General features: G+C 43.8%; 1 protein-coding gene across 4 annotated transcripts in view; it reads left to right on the top strand.

Annotated features, from left to right (window-relative positions):
* GPI (glucose-6-phosphate isomerase) overlaps positions 1 to 15,233 on the top strand; it is a 39,593-nt gene that overhangs the window by 10,374 nt on the left and 13,986 nt on the right. For 3 of the 4 annotated variants that reach the window (XM_074157983.1, XM_074157982.1, XM_074157981.1), the window contains exons 3-4: positions 12,485 to 12,575; positions 13,488 to 13,556. In XM_074157983.1, the coding sequence (XP_074014084.1) occupies positions 12,555 to 12,575; positions 13,488 to 13,556 (90 nt within the window). In that variant the 5' untranslated portion in view covers positions 12,485 to 12,554. Of the gene's footprint in view, positions 1 to 7,540; positions 7,743 to 12,484; positions 12,576 to 13,487; positions 13,557 to 15,233 lie in introns of those variants that run through there. The other variant, XM_074157979.1, reaches the window with a different exon arrangement.

The following is a 15,233-nucleotide window of genomic DNA, read 5'->3' as shown; positions in this document are numbered from 1 at the left end:
GCTCGTGCTGTAGTGTTCTGGATGCTGTGCACTAAGGCTTCAACAGCAGCCTTCTCCTGTGTATTATCTTTTTTTGCCACAGGTCTTCCGGAAAAGAGAAAGATTTCTGTGTGGGCACTACACCGGAGCCCGGGTGAGCAGCCTGATGCTCCATAGTGTCATCTGCAGTTTGAAAACAACTATTGCACGGGGCCTAATTTCATTGCCACTGAAGTCACTGGTGTCTCAGCATTTTCAGTGTTCCTGTATTAATGCTTATGGCACAATTGCCAATCGACCATGACATTTTAGCCTCAAGTCACACATAAATATCTGAAGTGACTCTGTACTATTCAAGTGAGTGTTCTTGACCACCATTAAAAGCTCTGATTTCCGTAGCGGTAGACAGGACAGAAAATTCATAGTTCTTTGCTCGTTATTCAGAAGAATACCCTTGCTTTCTGTAGTATTTGATATAACATAATGGTAAATTACAAATTAATTTCCTGCCTCATTAAGATCCATGGCGTATAGAGGAATTGTACCCAAGATGAATGTATTCCTACGCTACCAGAACAGATTTAAATCTGGTAGTCAGTAATTGTTTCACGTAACAAAAAATAGCGGTCTTTGTTAGACCCAAGACATTTTAGAGACACTGTGACTTGGCAGCTTTCGCAAAACAATAGTTAACTGAAAAGGAGATATTTTTTCTGGACTAATGGAAGTGATACAGTGTCACGGTGTGTAAATTCAGGAAACAGATCTTCTAAAAATAATTTTTAAAAGAACTATACACCTCTCTGAAGCGTAGGATTCTGCTGTTGGGTTTGGTTTCCGTGATCAGCAGTACCTGTGCTCCTCTCAAAAGAAATACATAGTTTAACTACACATGCATCTTAGCGGGGACAAGAGACCCAAATGTGACAAAAAGGAAATTGCTCTCATCTTACAGAGTTTGATTAAAGCTTTAGGCATAGAGCTTTTTAAATGACAAATGCTCAATGAAATAATATTATGCCTTTATACTCCAGAGCACTATTAATCTGAGGTTTCAGGACTTTAAGAAATGTTAATTAACTAGTTACCATTCATGTAAGTGTTAGCATTACAGTCATTTTGTGGGCTGATAACTGAAGCATGGAAATGTCACGTTCTTCGGAAAGGATGAGCTTGGGGTTCTCTTCCCATCAGGTATTTACAGAGACGTTAACTGCTGATGCAGCACTGATCTCCACAGATCTTCCACCAGGTGAGCCCGAAAGCAGCAGGAACAATTTGGGGAGAGACTGAAGAACTTCAGTCAGGCCCAAAGCAGGACAGTAATGCAGCCTGAAGCTTTGCGTTGGGTACTTGGGAGCCCACATATGATGTTGAAGAAGCCAGGCAGTATTCTGAAGGATCTCAAGCAGCTCCATATTCAAGGAGACACTGTTGGCTGTTCCGCAGGAAGGGAAAGGTTTGCATCACTTAAATATATAATTTTTTTATTCTTATTTTTCAGGAAGTTGCCTGCTCTAACTAGGGTAAATACTGTGTGAATTAGGAAGCCACTGTTAGGTCTATTGTAATGCATCTCTGCTCTGGCTTGACGATTTTTTTGTCTGAGAAAATTAGCCCATTTCCTACCTGTGTTTTAAACTCTTGTTGCCGTTACTCATTTTAGAATGCCAAGTAATTAAAATATGGTCGCTTAATGCTCATTTATACTCTGGTTTTTCATAGATAAAAAACTATCTGTAATAATAGAAACTTATAGAAAATATCTCTATTATGGACCATGCTTCTGATATAATTGGAAATTTTTTGCGCACCATAGTACAATCTGTGTTCCTAGGATGCCTGTGTTACAGGGGGTTTCGCCCACATAATTATTTCCTAAAATGAGAAAGATGCCTTATTAAAAAAAATGTAATTTCAAACTTTTGAAACTTGAGTTTTACATGTATAAAGAAAATAATTTGGTCCTTTGGTCAAATCTCTAGTATTTTAAGGGTGACATCTTTCCAAAATGTTGATTATTAACAGAACCCCCAGTGAAACTATGGAATTTCCCATTACCTTCAATGGGAGATGGGCCACCACTCCCAGTGCTTCAAAAGCACTGCCCCTGTGATGTTCATAATTTTTTTTTAGATCGATTACATTGGCGTGACATCGTTGTGAGAGGGGTTTAAGAGAAGATCGTGCCCATTTTGCAGTTCCCCGGTAAGGAGAGGGTCAGTCCCTGGGAGGGCAGGCGGGATACTCGGTGCAGTATTGCCATCTGTCGGTAACTGCTCAGCGGAGCCGCAGAGCTGCTCCAAACCCTCCGACAATGGACCCCACGCAGACTTGCTGTAGATTATGACTCTTTTCTGCTTCCGAGAGGCTGCGTTTCCCTGGCAGGGCTCTTGCCCAGTACTGCTGCATTGCCGGGGAACTGGCTGGACTGGACAAGGGCGCCTTTGGCTCCCAGCTCTGGCCCAGCTTGTTCAGACCCTCTTCCACACCCAGGGCAAAGTCTGTGAAAACCAGGCAGGAATATTTAAGAATCCTCCCCACCTCTCCAAGGGCGAAAGAGAAGGGCGTAGAATCTGCAAAATTGCTCTGCCTGAGTTTTAAAAGCTGTGACAGACAAAAAGCATATTAAAAGTACAGTTCTACTTTCTAGCCAAGAAGTGTTTGCATATCGTTAATCTAATCGATGGCAATACTTTTTAGTATAAGAGATATGGCGCAAGACCTGGAATCAGGATTGTGGAGTTCTAGTTCCAGCGATTCATTAGGAAACCCTCAGAGAACCACATAGCCATTCCTTTTTTCAGCACTGCCAAAATTGCTCGGCAGCAAGGTCCAAGGGTGCCAAGCATCTGTACAGTGGATTCAAGATTTGATACCTCTGCACAAGATCCATCAATACCCATGTTTCCTAAACATGCACATTCCAAATTTTTGTTTTATCTTATGAACCAAAAGTCCTTATGAGGAATATATGAACCATACAATTACTACAACCAAACAATTACTACATACAGAAATTAATTCCAAAAGGCAAACAATAAAACATAGAAAGAATTAGCAGTGGGAGCCTTAAACAAAGTAATCGCCACGTGTAATTGCTGTCCTGAAGATTGCCGTCCATCAAGAAAGACTTGAAAAGTATTCTGAAAAGACAAGCCCAGGAATAAAAATGACAGGGCAGAAAAACCACGGATATAATGGAGACATTTGTTTTACAATACATTGACATTTTCCATGCATATACTACTCATGGCCCAAAGGAAACGGGTAACTGCTGTTCTCTGTAACGGATAAGCCCTGTATTCCTTCTCCCCTTGTAAGTTTTCTCCGCTGTTGCAGATTTGAGGCACCCTTTTTTTCCCTCAAATCATTTCACTGATTTACCCAGCAAAGTTAAATTCACAGCAATTTCTTCCGGTCTATCCTTAGCATGGTTTGCTCTCTGTGTGCCAGGTCTGAAGAGTTTATATCTATCACAGTCTGAGTAAAAAATATTACTTCTCCTTGCAAGCATCCCTTTCGTAAAAATTTAGGGCACTTTGAAGTAGTTATAGATGATTAGTTCAAATATTTCAGAATTAGTACATTGTCACAGCCAGTCCTGACCTCAGATTGCTACGTGCCGCTCCAACCTCAGAAAAAGTACAAGTTCCTTTGCTGATCTGAGTGAGCCCTGTTCCACCCAACTCACTGGAGTGAGCCTGCCATCGGGTCTCTCCCGCTGCTAAACCCAAAGGCTGGTGGCTGTGAAGCACCTGCAGATCTGGCTTCTTTGTATTTGACACCTGGGGCTGGATTTGAAAGTCTGGGCCTATTTCTTATTACCTTTCTTATTACCAGTCCTCAGAAGAATCCATTCTACTACCTTCTCTGCAGCCACTCAAGTATTGTGTTTAATTAGTGGAAAACGAAAGCGGGATTCAAGACTGTGGTTTTGTTTGCTTTCATGTAATAAAATAACTTAGTGCAATGGATTTAAATGGAAGTGGAATTATAGATGAAAAATTTTTATCATGCCAGAAAATTTCAATTAGGAGAAATTAGCCACTTGGTTCTTTCTGATAAATTAATCATAGAGATTATCTATTAAACGTGCCACTTAACCTTTCTGCCATAAGTGCCTGAGGCAGTAGTATTTAGGCTCCACACATTCATTTGGAAATATTAATTTCTATGCAGCTGTCTTCCAAAATGGAATTTTCACTTGTCTTTTTCATAAGTAGGTCATTGTGCAGCTGTTGTTAATAGAGGCTGGCATTTATAAAATGGTAAATCCACCATTGTACCCTATAGGTCACAAAATTGATCTCCATCAATTACAGAATATCCTTTATTAAAATGCCCTTTCTCGGCCCCAAAGGGTCCCATCCCTCGTTGCGATGGCCTTTGGCCTGTTTGGAATGGGGATGTGTTTCAGCCGGTTATTTTGAAGCATCACTATGTTCACACTATCTGTCTTCCAATAGGTTAAGGCTTTGCCTTGACTCTACGTTATCGCTTCCATCTACATTAGAGCTGCCTTAAAATGACTCTTGAGGGACATTGGTGTAACAGTATCAGCTGTCCGAGAACCAACTGTCTCTACTGCTGCACCTCCCTGGGCCAAATCCTCCTCCACAATTAAATCAATTGGTCTTTTCAGTGTAGACAAGGTCTTACTGTCCTGGTCGTGGTCAGCTGTTGCACAGCTTACAGAGAGACAGGCAACTCCTGGAACAGCTACAAACATCATCCTGTGCTCTTTAAAGATTAGAATTAGGACCTTGGCCTGGATATCTTTCTCATATGTCGTCAAATTTGCATAGTCTGCTGAAGGAGTAGTCTGAACTCTAGAACTCTCTGGGGCGTGTATATCCCAGATCCCAGGGAAAGAAGAGAGGAAGTAGGAAAGGAGGTGGTCGAAGAAGAGAAAATATGAATGGCAGATAATTTATAAACTTTAATGTTAGTGAAATGAGAGAGAATATCTCAAAATCTTAGAACAAAGTATTACAAAGAAAGTAAATGGAATTTACATTATACGAGCAGCAAGGTCATTAGTTATGGGTAATGAAATAAGTGTTTCAGAAAGCAGAACTGGTAGCAAGACAGTGATGTTACAGCCACAGTTTGTCTGTACTGTGAACTAGAATTAATACATTATTGATTACATTCTTGATTACCTATACATTCTTGCACAGATACAATGAAGTATGAGAAGAATGCTTGTAGATTTGGGATGTGAAGCCAGTAACATCCTGCTGACTTTGGATTTGGCTTGGGTAAACTTGAAGGTCTTCAAGGTTTAAGATCTGGAGGATTTGGAAACAATTCAAGTAATGCAAGGACCGTGATAAAAAAAGACAGAGAAGAGGAAACAAGATTGAGGAGAGTTGTGTTGAAACTTGGACTGAGGTACAGCTGGGCAGTCGTGCTGCATAAGGGCGTGGGATTCAAATTTCACATGAAAAGGAAAAGAACAGTTCCAAGACTGATGATTGCTACGTGATCGGAGCAGGAAGAAGCTACAGAGCTATACTTTGGTTTGGCAGTTTGGAAAGGAAGTGGAAAAGTGAGGTAAAAAAAGAGAACTAGAGTAAGGAATGAGGATTTAAGAAAAGAATTGTCAAGTATGAGAGGCAGTGAAATCTTGAATGTGAAGAGAATAACACCTGAGATACTGCCCAGGCTTTACAGTGAAAGGCAAGACAGGGGAATTGTCAGTTTTGAATCAATAAAAGCAGAAAAGCAGAAGCCAAATGGAGACATGATCACCATTTAAGAAAACAACAGGATAGCAGGGAGGACCTGCAAGAGAAGTGAGTGTAAATTTGTATATAAGGCAGACCTTGGGCTTGAGGCTGGTCAGTAGAAAGAGGGGAAGGTGCTCTGAGAACAACTACTGCTGACAGCAGGAGAGAGGTTCGGGAAAAAAGTATGTAAGGGATCGTTGGATTTGGTAGGGATGTAGTGAGACCACTTTATTGAAATCCCATTTGCCCTGATTTGAGAAAAATCAGATGGGTGAGTCAGGAGCGTTTCATGGCTGACTATCAAATGCTATCAGGAAGGCTAACATTTTAAAAAGGATATTTGTTGTCTCCCTGTGACTAATAGGAGATATTTATTAGGCCAAAGAACTTTACATTCTGGGTTACTGCGTGACTATGAACAAGAGTCTAGGATTATGAGGGGCTTATCCTGAAGGCCTTGGAAAGGAAGGAAAACATGTAAAGTTTAACATGGCAGCGTGTACGGTGACCTAAGTGGCTTCTGAAAGACTTACTGGGCACTTGTGTGCTTCTTTGTGGGATCAAGTCCATAGTCCAGTTGTTGTTGTTTCATTTTCCTTCCTTCCACAAAGGTACGCAGGGAACCACACACACTGATGGATGATCAGCAGGGATGAGAATGGCCTCCAAAAATGTAAAAAAACCAAAGAAAACGTGCAAAGTGATTAAGATTTATTTTGCTGAAGAAAAAGGCTTTGGTCTATTAAACAGTTGAGTCTGAAAGAGCAAACCTTAGAAACAAGCCACTGTGAGGTAAGGAAGGACTTCTAGACAGTTTATTACCACTCTACCAGAGGTACATTTGTTAATATAATTAAGGATCAATTAAGAATGTTTTTTGTTCAGCAGCAAGGAAAAAAATGCTGATTCTGCTCCTTAAGACTCGGGCTGTGATTTTAGTGATCTGAGCCAAGTTCACGCTCCGTGACTCTGATTTAGGCCCGGATCCATAAAGGGGCTTAGGTGCTTAACATACGACCTCACTGGGATTTATTCACCTAGGCCGCAGAGTGCAATCTCTGGAATTTGACATATTCCTGTACACGCCCCTGTTGAAACAACATTCTGCTTTTATGCCCAGAACAGCCTTTTTTTGGCCCGAAGAAGGGCACAGCTGCTGGCCGGCCTGCCCCGGCCTGCCATCCCTCTGGCCCCGGCTCAGGCCCATAAGCTCCTTACGCAATGGCCGGGGGAAGCCGGGACTCTCGTGTCGTGTGGGGAACGCCTCCGGTAGCGGGTAGATGACAGGTGGGCAGCCCTTTGGGTGGTCCAGCACAGGTTTCGGGGTGCCATTAATGCCGGGCGAGGGGGGGGTGTGTGTGTGTTCAGCGCCACATCCCTTCCCTCAGGCCTGCTGCCGGCCCCACGGCGCAGCGGAGCTCCCCTCACCGCGCTGCCCCGGCCTCCGCCGGGCAGGGCCGGGCCCCGCGGCCGACACGGGTTAAAGATGGCCCCGGGGAAGCGACACTGGTTTTAACCAGGTCAGCTCCCTGATGCCGCGCCCGCGGGTGAGCAGGGCGGTCAGCGAGGCCGGGCCCCGCCGCCTCCTGTGAGGGGAACCGCTCACCCGGGCCGCGCTGCGCAGCCCCCAGCGGCGGCCACCCCTCCGCGGGAGCGACCAGCCCTGCCCGCCCCGCCGCAGCGGGCCTCCCCCCTCAGCGGGGCCGGCGGGCGGGCGGAGCGGTGGACCCCCCCCGCCGCTGGCACGGCGGCGAGGGAATCCCGCCGAGGGGAGGGGGGCCGGGGCGGGGCCGGCGGCGGGAGGCCGAGCTCTCCGGTATAAAGGCGGAGGCGGCGGCGGTAGCTCGGCTCGCCGTGCTCGCTTCCGCACCTCAGCCCGCGTCCGCCTCAGCGCTGCCCGCCCGCTAACATGGCGCTCTCCGGCGACCCCCATTTCAAGAAGCTGGTGGAGTGGCACAAGGCGAACGCCCCCAAGCTGGTCCTGCGGCAGCTCTTCGAGGCCGACAAGGATCGCTTCCAGAAGTTCAGGTGAGGCTGGGGCGGCCCCCTCGCCCCCCTTCCCCCGCGGCCGAGCCGGGCTGCAGCCGCCCCTGCCCGCCCCTGCCGCGGCCCGCCGGGCCCTCGGGGGCGCCTCCGTCTGCGGGGCCCGGGGCGGTGCGGGGCCGCCTCTCTCAGTCCCTGCCTCAGGTGGGCCTCGCCGCGGGCGGGCGGGATGAGCACTCAGGCCGCGGAGCCACGGCATTTTCCGCCCCCTCTCGCCGGTGCGGGGCCGGGAAGGCAGCGGGACCGGCGGGGGAGGGCAGCGCGGCCGCCGCCGGGCTCGCCCCCCGTGCTGGGGGAGGGAGGCCGGTGAGGAGCAGGCCCCGGGCGGGCGAGGGGCGGCCCCGGGCCGGGCGGGGGGGCTCGTCTGGGCAGCCCCCGCTGAGGGCGGCCCTGCCCGCTCGTCCTTGACTCATCCTTGCAGCAGGGTACGTGCCGGGAAGCACAGCGCCGGGCTGCGGCTCGCACAGCGGCATTGTGGGTCCCGCGCCTCTCGCACCCGCCGTGCTTGCTTAGTCACGATAAGCCCCGCGATAAGATCGCCAGGAGCCGTCCATCCCCCAGCCCCTACCTGTCGGCAGCGTGCCGTGCCTGCTTCTGCCCCAGATGGGGAGTTGGAGGGGGGGGTTGGCAGGTTTAGCCCTCCCTTGCCTCATACTGTCCACGTTACAGAGCGAGCATTGCAGCCTTTTCGCTGGAGGAGGAAGTAGGAGGTGGAAGCAGTATGGTGATGTGCAGCGGTTTCATCCTGTACGCTGGAGACCGTGCTGAGAAATCGTGTGTGTGGTTACGGTGTTGGACTACGACAGCAATTTTAAAAGCCTAATACTATGTAGATGCATCTCTGGCTTGAGTTATAAAGCGAGTCTGGGTAACGCAGATACAGTGAGATGCTCTTCTCCAGTGCTGAGATGACTTGTTGCATGTAGGAAGCTTTCCATTAGTGTCCTAGGTAAAGCAACTCTTCTTTCCTGGTGAGCTCATTAGCTGCTTCCCAAGTAGTGGTTAAACATCACATATGAAATCCCGCATACCAGTATACAAGAGCTAAAACGTCATTTGAATTGATGGAAAAGGTATGCTAAATTTGTAGAGCATTGACTTTGTCTGGCTATTCTAACTTTTTATACTGTTGAAGATCTTTATTAATATTACTTTATGCAAATCTACTAGCTCTTCTCCCATAGAGAAGGTTGCAAATTTTCCTTATCTCCAGTATATCCCAAGAGACTGGATTTGGTAATATCCTTGGAATAAAAGAAAGCTGAAGCAAACTAGCTAAATAAAAGGTATAATCAAGAAGTTTCTGTCAAGGTTCCTTCCTCAATGGCTTGAGTAAGTACTCTTATTGAGGGTAGCACTGCATCTTCATCTCATTGCCTGTCATCTTCATATTATCTAAGCTACTTTAACCATAAAATACACTCTCTCTCAAATAGTTTGTATTTAATTGCTCTTGTGAATGTGTAATAGATCTTTTTGTGTTATACTGTCACTGTGTACAGTTAACCAAGGAGAAGATATTTGACAATTGTCATTTTAGACACACACGCTAATCTCTAACATGTTTTCCCTATGCTGAAAGTAATCAGTGTGTCTCCTAGAATGTGTTTATCTCATTTTTTTTGTGAAACATTCTTTACCAAGGTTATCTATTTCAAATAGCTGCCCAACTTTATGTCCTTTGATGCTGCCCATAAGGATAGGAAAGAGTCAAAGTGTTTTAAATTTACTTAATCCATCTTAATCCTTTCTTTTCATGATCTCAGTCCTGTTTCCTGATAAACCTACACATTCTGGACCACCAGGAGAACTTTCTCGTACTAAAGTATAGCTGCAGAACTGAGAGCCTGGGATAGTTTGACAGATCTTGTATGGTTCTCGCTGGTTGCCACTTTGGGAGCCAGATCAGCAGAGGATGGTAGTTAACATCTGTCGAAAGCCGAAGCAGCCTGGAGGCTTGGCCACAGGGTCCTCTGTAGTTTGTGCCTCTCTACACTCATGTGAAATTAATCTTTATGGATATCTTTCACTTAGTTCTGTGAGGTAATATCATAGAATCATTTACTGTCTCCCTTCCTTTAGAAGGAAAAGAGAAACCTATACCCATGGAAAAGTGCTTCCCAAGACTGGTTCTGGAGATATTTCAGACTGGTGTGAATAATTCTTAGTCTGAATATTTAATCTCTGAGCACTACTATCTAGTTAATGTTATAATAAAGAACCTTACACTCACAGTGTCCTACAGAATATAGATAGTAGATCCTTTCTTCATTTTGTCCTTTTTTCTTCCTCAGAGTGATATATCCCGTTTTCCCGGTGGGGATTGTAGTCAGATCTGTCAGGTGCACTTGGACTCTTTGCCTCCCGAATGTAAGGCCCTGGTAGCAACAGCGGATCTTAACAACATGGCTTGGTCATTGGAAACACTCTACTAGTTTTGAAGGGGTTAGAACTGGTACGATGCAGCCATCATTAAACTCAGCAGATAATTGATACCTGGGTGCTGATTAAGGTACTCTCGTCGTAAATAGCTGGTGCGAGATGTAAAGCCCTAGTATTACTCCTGCTGGCTGGCTTGTGAAGGATCAGAAAGAGCCTCCAATCTAAATGGCAAACATACCACCAGGGAATCCATGCCTAATCCATTTAGGGGTTGCATACAGCTGCTTTAGTTCGTGTTTAGATGGGAGATAAAATAATTTGGAGATGCAGCATGTGACCTTCCGACGAAGGACTGCATCACTTCAGTGTGGATGTGGGTTACGTGCCGAGTCTCCTGTCCCACCTGGGCAGCGCTGCCATGAGCTGCTGCATTGCAGAATGTGACTGCGCTGCAGGGGCTTGGGGTTCTGCTTAAATAAAGGGTGGGTCCCTGGGTGTGAGGGCTTAAAATGAGATTACATTGCATGTTCCACCTTGTGTGGGGAGAAGTTAGATCTGGGAGCCATTGCGTGCTTTTTTGCGTGAAATGTCTCGGGATGCCGTCGTCCTGCAGTCTTTTCAAATGAGCAGTGATTTGAATCCACCCAGAATTTCATGGGATACTTTGTCTTCCAGGTCTAGTCAGATGGATGTGTATTCATATGAGAAAAATAACAATGAATTGTAGAAGTAAGGCTTATGTCAGGTAAATATAAAGGGAAGATTGTAAGGATTTCATGTTCATGGAGTAGAACACTGGGAAAGAGACCATCTTTCTGTATTAAACTGGAGCATGAGACTTAAGAGTTCTACTGCTCTAAATGGTTGAAGCATTAGTATACTATTGCCTTGCTGTATCATTAGTAAAATGTGCTCATATTTGAGGTATCTTTGCACTTGGATGGTCAGGGTTTCTGGGTTGCTCTTTGCAGCCCACTGAAGAGCAGGGTGATTAACAGTATTGATACTGGTCTTCCTTACTTGCCTTGTGTTCTCACCTACAAAAGAAACACTCTTCTAAGATTGTGCTTGAAGACCACTTCCTTTCCTTATTTACTGTCTCTTGTATTTTAAGACCAGAAAAAGGATTCGTTATTGTGTTATTCCTCAGGTTAACGAAGCCACCCAAATGTCTAGGTCTTGCTGATTATTACTGTTAGTGCAAGTTCAGCTCCATTCTTCCTTTGCCGAGTCTTGCCTGCTCTGTTCTATCGTGTCTGTTTGGATTAGCAATTATGCCACTGTTGTCCCTGCGAGGTCTCTGGCATTACGTGCTCACTGAAATAACAGGACATATTTCTGTGCTCAAATATTGGGAAGGAAAAAGCAGGGGGGATAGAACAATGCGGAAACACTGAGAATTTAGGTGCATGTAATTTCCTGTGGCTTGTGTGTGTGGAGCAAGAGTGAGAGTAAGATATAAAGGGCTGGCTGTGCTTTTACAGAAGGCCTACTGAGTTACTTACAGGACTTGGACTCTTCAGTTTTAGAGTAAATGCGTATATTTGGCTGTAAATTAGTACAAAGAAGAAATGGAAAGAAAACTGTACTGTAGAAGGACTAGAGGGACTGTAGAACTTCTCACATAGATACAAGGCTGGTAAATACAATACAATAGTTGATTTTTCTTGGGCTGCCATTTCTGTGTTTCATCTCACATGTAAACCCAAAAGTGCTCATATTTTGAAGTGTTGGGCTATAGCTTGCAGATGAGGATTAATTAAATAATTTGGAGACTTCTGCTGAGTCGGTGATGACAGTGAGACTACACCATGCACAGATGGGGTTTTAATTCTGCAGAGTAGTTGACAAAATGTTCCTGTACACGAAGTTGCACAGATTTTTAAATTGGGCTTGTTCAAGTCTCCATATAAAAGGATTGCTGTATTTGTTGAGAGGACCTGTAGGAAGACAGTTTAATTTCTCAGCAGCAAAAGAATGTGGTAAGCTTTTTACCTGTGATACCTTAGGAAAAAGCTAATTAGTGCTAGAGAATGCTAGTGGCTCAGTGAAAACAGAATGGGATTGTCCAACTGTGCATTAAATACACTTCATTGTATTTGGACTTTCACAAGCAGAAAGTGGAAACTATAATTTAGTTTGCTGAAAACCGTGCTCTTCAATTAAAACACACTAGTAAGTCATTTTAGGAAACTTGTGGGGCAGATCAGTCCCTCAGGTCATCTTTGCTAACTTAGTATAATTAGTATTCCAATTATTTTGTAATCTGTAGAGGAGTTATCATTGTCTTGCTTAAAACAGTCACTTCAGGAATGTGCAATTAAACAACCTGTTTGCTTTGACAGCTTGACTCTGAACACCGATCATGGCGATATCTTACTGGATTATTCGAAGAACCTTGTGACAGAAGAAGTGATGAAAATGCTGATGGAACTGGTAATTCTTTAAAAATGTTGAAATAATAAACCAGATGTGTTTGGTTGGTTTTTTTAAAGTTAACTTTTCACCCTCAACTGATTATTCTAGCATTGCCTGTATACCTTTAGCTCTGAATTTAAGAGACCCTCAAAGTTAAAAGGCATCTGTTTACAAATCTTGGCACTGTTTGAAGTCTTGCGCTGTCCTTTAGCCCCAAGGTACAGTTTTCAATGCGCAGATCTGTTTCTTGTGCTCACTGGAAAGATTTTTGTCTGTGTGACAGACCAGCTGGCATATGGCACTGTTATTGAGGCCTGCAGTAAAATAAGAGATTCAGGTAAAGTTCTAAGAGAAGGTGACATCTTCCATACCTAGCAGTTGAAACACTACTTACGTCATGCAGTCTTAGTTTTGAGATTCATTTGCAATTGGATGTTTTTTAAGAAAGAAGTTTGTGTCATTAACTTCAATTTAGTGCGGTGTCTGTATTTACAGCCCTTCCTTAACCACTGCTTCAGCCAAAGGCTTAGCCCAGATAGCACACAGGTTTTTAGAAAGGGAAGAACTAGCAAAAATAGCCATAGCAGATCACTTTTGCTACTTTTCAGTTTAAAAAAAGCTGTTACGAATAATCATTAATGAATCCTGTAGCAGCTGACAAGATGAAACTGAGCAATTAAGATGGATTCATTGCATCTCAGTCATTCAGCACGTGTTACTGTGTAACTTTTTAAGGAAATAACATGCATAAAAATACTTTCTTTAAAATAAGAGAATCAACTTTTAAGCTAGAATCTAGTGGGTCTTTTAATCTAATATCATAATTATTGCTTCACTGTCTTATGTGGCAAATGCTCACACTCTTTTATGTAGTGCTGGATCTTTGACTTCTTACTATTTTTAAGAGGAATCTATTTTTACATTTCTCAGGCGAAGTCAAGGGGTGTGGAGAGTGCCAGAGAGCGCATGTTCAGTGGGGAGAAGATCAACTTCACTGAGGTAAGGCTATTTCTGTCCATGGCCCTTTCCCCTCAGTTGTGCCTATATGTTATGGATGTTCATGCACCTGTGTTAGAGGAGTCTTGAAAAAACTTACTCTAATTGCTACTCTGAAGTACTGAGCAGTTGTAATGTTTGCTTCACTACTTAAATGAGAAATTTTTACAGCTGTGACAAAAAAGAAAATGTGTGTGAATAAAGCTATTCAGTCCCTCTTCAATGCACATCTTAGGTTTGTTTTTTTTATTTTAGAGATTTGGTGCTTTTTTTTTTTCTTGTCTTCCCTCTTTTGTAGAGAGGAAGATAAGTTAGATCTTGCAAGGGGCATGGAGCAGTGTTGCATTCCAGTTACCCCTTATATGCTTTTGCCTAATGTCAGTGTTGGTAAAGCCTAGTAAACTGCCCACAGAGTTTCAGCGAGGACTGTGTAAGACTTTCTGCTTTGGGTTGGTGATGCTACTTGTCTTTGGGTACATTTACCAGTAGAGACTATAAACAATCTTGGGAAATTAGTCTCCCTTATCAGTGACAGGATGAGTATCTTCCTCTTTTTGTCAATCTGAAGGCTGTAATTATGGTTAAATCTTAACTAAAACATACAGAAAACCAACTGAACCTTTTTTCTGAAATTAAAAATGGGATGAAAACTGGAAACTCAACAGTATAGTGTGATATATTAGTCTGCCTTAAATATTAAAGGCTATTTAGTATGTTTGAGGTAAATTCACAGAAATCAGTATATCCTTTGGCTTGGTTATTGACTGATTTAGCTGTTGCACAAACTGTTTGCTTAAAATAACTCAGCAGTTGGACATTGTATTGTTTGAGAATACTACATGCTCGTGAAAATCCAGAGACAGAAACAGATAAAGCTCAACCAGAGAAAATGGTTCCTCTTCCTTCTGTGTTAATCCCTTCCATTCACAGAGGTATTTCTAGTTAGTGAAAAAAGGAAGCAGGAAAAGAGGGTGGTAAGTCTTAAATCGGCTTGGAGGATTGGTTTCTCAGATATTGCCTCTCAGCAGCCTCGTGTAACACAAATTATTACAGGGTTAGCCCAACTTAGCAGCTGAAGTCTTCTGAGAAGGATGAAGTTTTCACAGAAAGCACTTAAACACAATATTAAACTGCAATGTGTTTGGCTCCTGCTGCTACCTCCCTATTTTGCTACTGTCTCGATATGGCAACTTCATGTAGCAATTACCTGTACAATGAGTTCAGAAACATCTTTCTCATTATCAGACTGTTTCTCATTTACAGTCAGAAGTTGACATGGAATTAGATTTGGTTTGTTCTGTTTTTATAGAATATCAAATCAAGTTGGTTTGACTCTGGAATATGAACATGTGGACAATGTGAAATTGTCATGAGACCTTAAAAACAGAATGCTGCCAAACAGCATGGCTGAATTAACCTAAAGCAATAGGACAGAAGGGAGCTGCTTAATAGCAAGAACTGACTTGTCCGCTACTCTTGTTCTGATTTAGAATGTTTTTAAGCTATTTGTCTAAAGTATTTAAGACTTGTCTGTATTTGGTGCTGCAGGCATTGGCTGCATGGTGCGTGCTTATGTGGAAATTCTTTATAGTGCGCCCAAGCATGTCATTGCCAGGTGTTTGTCCCAGATCAGTTAAAACTTGCAGCTTGACACAGCACAAAGACAGTACATTACAAGGT

Source organism: Numenius arquata, chromosome 13 (genome assembly GCF_964106895.1).
Source record: "Numenius arquata chromosome 13, bNumArq3.hap1.1, whole genome shotgun sequence".
Taxonomy (NCBI): domain Eukaryota; kingdom Metazoa; phylum Chordata; class Aves; order Charadriiformes; family Scolopacidae; genus Numenius; species Numenius arquata.
Note: the sequence above shows the minus strand (reverse complement) of the source record. Positions and strands in the feature narration are given on the sequence as shown.